General features: G+C 33.1%; 1 protein-coding gene across 1 annotated transcript in view; it reads right to left on the bottom strand.

Annotated features, from left to right (window-relative positions):
- Window positions 1-638, bottom strand: part of HELRODRAFT_185792 (hypothetical protein) — a 9123-nt gene extending 8485 nt beyond the window's left edge. Inside the window, exons 1-2 of the mRNA XM_009023556.1 lie at window positions 600-638; window positions 31-130 (exon numbers count right to left, since the gene is read on the bottom strand). Of these exons, the coding sequence (XP_009021804.1) occupies window positions 31-90 (60 nt within the window). The 5' untranslated portion in view covers window positions 91-130; window positions 600-638. The remainder of the gene's footprint in view (window positions 1-30; window positions 131-599) is intronic.
- Between the last annotated feature and the right edge of the window lie 4362 nt (window positions 639-5000).

Genomic DNA, 5000 nt, shown 5'->3' with positions numbered 1-5000 from the left:
TTAATAATAAAAAGAATAATAGTAAATTACCTTTGCAATTTTTGAAAGCTTTTGTTTTCCAAGACCGATATCATCGTCAACATTATCCATTTTTTAACAGGTCTTCTGTTAATATTCTTTGGTTGATGATCTGATGGATGGAAGAAATCATGAAAGAAAAAAGATATTTAATCAAATTTTATTAATTTAGGAAACTAAAAAATAATAAAAAAAGGATTTTACTTAATTAATTTAATATATTTTATTTTTAATAATGTTGTTAATAATGGTTAATATTCTTCTTAATCCTCTCTAAACTAAAACAACAGTCTAACTCTAACTGAACAACTAACTGTCAAACTCAATGGATTCTAAAAACAAACAGTTTTTAAATTAGTATATTTACTATTGTTTAGATTTTTTAAAGTTAAGTTAAATTTAAAAGTTAGGCAGTAGGAAGACCAGGTGGGGATATGGTACAGTGCACCAAATTAATAAAATTGTAGCTTTCATAAATTTAATTAATTTTTCAAAAGTAAATTAATTAAATATTTTCTAATCGTTTTACAACTTTATACTTTGAATAAAATTTAATGTTGTGAACTAATTAATTAGCTAACCAAGTAATTTCCGAATTTTAGGAACCTGCAAGCGATAATTGACTGACTACAATGTTTTGTTTACCATAGAAATAATAAAACTAAGTAAACTTTTGAAAAGCATCGACAGATGGCAAAAGAGATTTTCAAGCATTGTGGTTAGCTTCTTAGAAGATTTTGATACAATTTTCTCAATTAAACTGCAATTATTACATAAAAAATTAAACAAATTGTTCAAAATATGACTGAATAAAGCTTCAGAAAAAGAAAATACAATTTTTTAACTAAAAATAATGTTTAAAGGAGGTTTAAAATTCGGTTATTGTAAGCATATGCATCATGTTGAGCTAGTAACAATAGCAATGAAAACAATCAAACTAAAAAAAATCAATTTTTTGACAATTTTTAAACATATTTGGAACAAAAGTCGTCTTTGGTATCCGCGTTCAGCAGTGAATTGACGTCATGATAGTTGACCATTAGGTCAGTAACATTATTAGCATCGTTATCATCACCAAGACGGAATATGACGTCATTTTTCTCCATTTTGAATATCTGATTCACGCCATCTTCCTTCAAGTTGTTGCTGGTGCTTATCATGAAATGACCTGATTGTATCGAATTATCAATTATTCATTTATCTCTATTTTTTCATCCATTCATTCGAGCATTCACCATTCACCATTCATTCATTTATTCATTCACTCATTCATTCATTCATTCATTCATACATACATTTATACCATCGCTAATCGTTCAACTCATTCCCTCATGCATTGGCCCATCTTATAATCCAACTATCCATCTCCAACCCAAAAAAATAAAATAATGGATACCATTGTTATTAATGACGTCACAAAAGCATTTTTCCGGAAATTGAAACTGTATGGGTTTTTCCAACACCAAATTTCCAGGTTCGTTATAAGCGATCACTTCGAACGATCCGTTCTTAGTTTTGATTTTGTAGTCTGTTAATGATGGGAGAGTTAATTTATGATATGACTGATTTAATGATTGAATGCATGATTGAATGTATGAATGAACGAGAATGAACTAACGAACGAACTAATAAATGAATGAACGAACGAATGAACAAATGAATGAATGAATAAAAGTGTTAACGAATTAAATAATTGATAAACGAACGACTAGACAAATGAATTAATGAACAAACAAACGAACGAACAAATAAATAAATGAACGAACGAACGAACGAATGAAAGAATAAAAAAAAACATAATCATCACAACAGTAACAACAACAACAACGACAACAACAAACGAAATTTCAGTAAGCAAGCATCTTCGACATCTTTAGTTGATGGTTTCTGAGAGCATCTCGGACAATACTCCAAGCCGTAATTACTGGACGAAGATATGGACGGCTGTAAATAAAAAAATAATTATAATATAATTATATTTTATATTTATATAATAATTATAATATAATTATTATTATTATAGTATATTAATATTATTATTATAAACTTACAAGAAATTCATCGTCCTCGTCGTCGTCATCATCTTTTTGAGGAGTTGGGCATTTTTGGAAAATGATGTATTCGGCGTATGATTTTATATCTGGTGTAACATTATGCGAGGTGCTCATTAATCATTCTGTTCTTTCTTTCTTTCATTCATTCATTCATTCATTTACTCATTCATTCACTCATTCATTCATTCATTCATTCATTCATTCATTCACTCACTCGATCCATCCACTAATTAACTAACTTTGGCGATTTGAAAATGTCATTCAATCATTCATTCATTCACTCATTCTTTCATTAATTCATGCATTCACTCATTCATTCTTTCATTCATTCGTTCACTCAATCCATCCACTAATTAACCGGGATTTTTATAATCTGTAATAGTGACCATGGCAGGCTTTAAATTTTTAACTTTTGCCATCTCGAGAATTTTGAAATGAAAGCACTGCTGTAGTTTCGTTATCTTCTCGAGGTAGAATAACAAGCCGTGCTGACTTTTCAGAAGTTTTTTAAAATCCATGCTGTGCTTTATCTGAGTGAGTGAGTAAGTGAGTGCGTGAGTGAGTGAATGAGTGAGGATTGATTGATTGATTGTTTGATTGACTGAGTGAGTGAGTGAGTGAATGAGTGAGTGAGTGAATGAATGAGTGAGTGAGTGAGTGAGTGAGTGAGTGAACGAGTGAGTGAGTGAGTGAGTGAGTGAGTGAGTGAGTGAGTGAGTGAGTGAGTGAGTGAGTGAGTGAGTGAGTGAGTGAGTGAGTGAGTGAGTGAGTGAGTGAGTGAGTGAGTGAGCGAATGAACAACATTCTCATCACCTTCATTTTCATCACTCACTCTATCGATGGAATCATCGTCACCAATCCAACCAGTTGGGTAGTCAACTGACAATGTCGATACGCTGGTTTCGTCATCGTTCTCTTCGCCATTGTAACTGGAGATCATATTTAAAATAATTTTTTAAATTATGTAAATTTTTTTAGTTTTTTCTTTCATTTCTTTACCCATTCCTTCATTTATTCATTCATTCATTCCTTCATTCATTCATTCATTCATTCATTCATTCATTTATTCATTCATTGACTTGCTTCTTCACTCACTCATTCACTCATTCACTCACTCACTCATTCACTCACTCACTCACTCACTCACTCACTCATTCACTCACTCACTCATTCATTCAATCAATCAATCAATCATTCATTCATCCATTCACTCACTGGAAACATATATGCAGGGTCTTTTCCTTGCAGTTGAACTGGCTGGCTTTGACGCCGACTGACATGTTGAAGTTTGAGATTTGATGTTGGTCACCAGTGAAGGTCACCAAGTTTGCTTCAGTTTTCACCTGTTCAATTGATGATGGTGGTGGTGGTGTAGTTGTGATGATGATGATGATGATGATGATGATGGCGTAGTTGTGATGATGATGATGTAGTTGTGATGATGATGATGTAGTTGTGATGATGATGATGGTATAGTTGTGATGATGATGATGGTGTAGTGGTGCTGATGATGATTGTGTAGTTGCTATCGGTGGTTGTGATGATGATTGTGTGGTCGTTGCAGGTGGTGATAATGATGTCCTTTCGGTGATATATCATTATCATTATTATATCATAAAAATTTAGATACCATTCAACGACTAAAAAGTACCTGCATAATTGCACAACTCTGATTGGATGCGAACGAATCAAGCTTGTACCTGATTGGCTGATCGTTTAACTTTATAAATTGTACGGCCTCACCAAAATTTGGCGCCATCGCTGAATATGATCCCAGATTGACATTAAATTGATACCTCATGGTGAAGTTCGGGTCTTTGGGGAAAGTTGCTAACTGTTCTTTGTACACCCTGGTCGATAACTGGAGTACAACTTCTATGGCCGTCACTGTGTCCTGTATTAATTTAATTAAATTTCAATTATCTAATTATATTTATTTATGAAAGTTATTATTGTTGTTATAATTATTGCTGTTAATAATTATAAACTAGCCACGAATTTAATAACGAACTTATCTTACTTTGATTGTGTAATATCCACCAATGGAACTCATTTGTTCTAGGAGCCATTTTTTGATTGGCTCAATTCTCGTCCAATCAACGGGCTTGTACCTCAGGTGGTGTTGTAAGAGGTATGAATTCAGTATGATTTTGTCTGATTTGTTGATCTCTGCCGCCTGCAAAACTGCACCGGAAATGGATGATGAATTTCAAGGGTAATAATAAACATGAACAACGTCATTATCAAACACAACAACAACAACAACAACAACATTTTAATTAATGACGTCATCACCAATGACATCATCATCATCCTCGTCGTCGTCTTCTCAACTCAAAACTGACCTCCAACGACGACATACTTCTCCTCCAGAATCTTGTAAATCTTCGAACTTTCACTTTCCATTTCGAGCAATGTAAATACTTTCATTAAATAAACCAGGTCACGCAATGTTAATTTATCTAGGTCGTGTGACGTATCTGGGTCGTGTGACGAATCTGGGTCATGCGACGAATCTGGGTCATTCAGTTTACTTTGCAGGCATTCCACACTTTCTGCTATGAATGGGTCCTGAGGAAAAAATTTGGAAATGTATTTAATAATGAAGCAAGACGTCGAAAATAGCCTGACAACAACAGTAACAACAACAACAACAATAATAATAATAATAACGTCAACAACAACAGAAACAACATCAACAACAACAACAACATCAACATCAACAACAACATCAACAACAACATCAACAACAACAAAATCAACAAAAACACCAGCAACATCAACAACAACATCAACAACAACATCAACAACAACATCAACAACAACATCAACAACAACAAAATCAACAAAAACACCAGCAACAACATACGTTCAAAGTATAGCCAGATTCCAGTAAAGAAAACAACACGTAAGCAAGATCGCCAACAT

Source organism: Helobdella robusta (assembly GCF_000326865.2).
Source record: "Helobdella robusta unplaced genomic scaffold HELROscaffold_37, whole genome shotgun sequence".
Taxonomy (NCBI): Eukaryota; Metazoa; Annelida; class Clitellata; order Rhynchobdellida; family Glossiphoniidae; genus Helobdella; species Helobdella robusta.
Note: the sequence above shows the minus strand (reverse complement) of the source record. Positions and strands in the feature narration are given on the sequence as shown.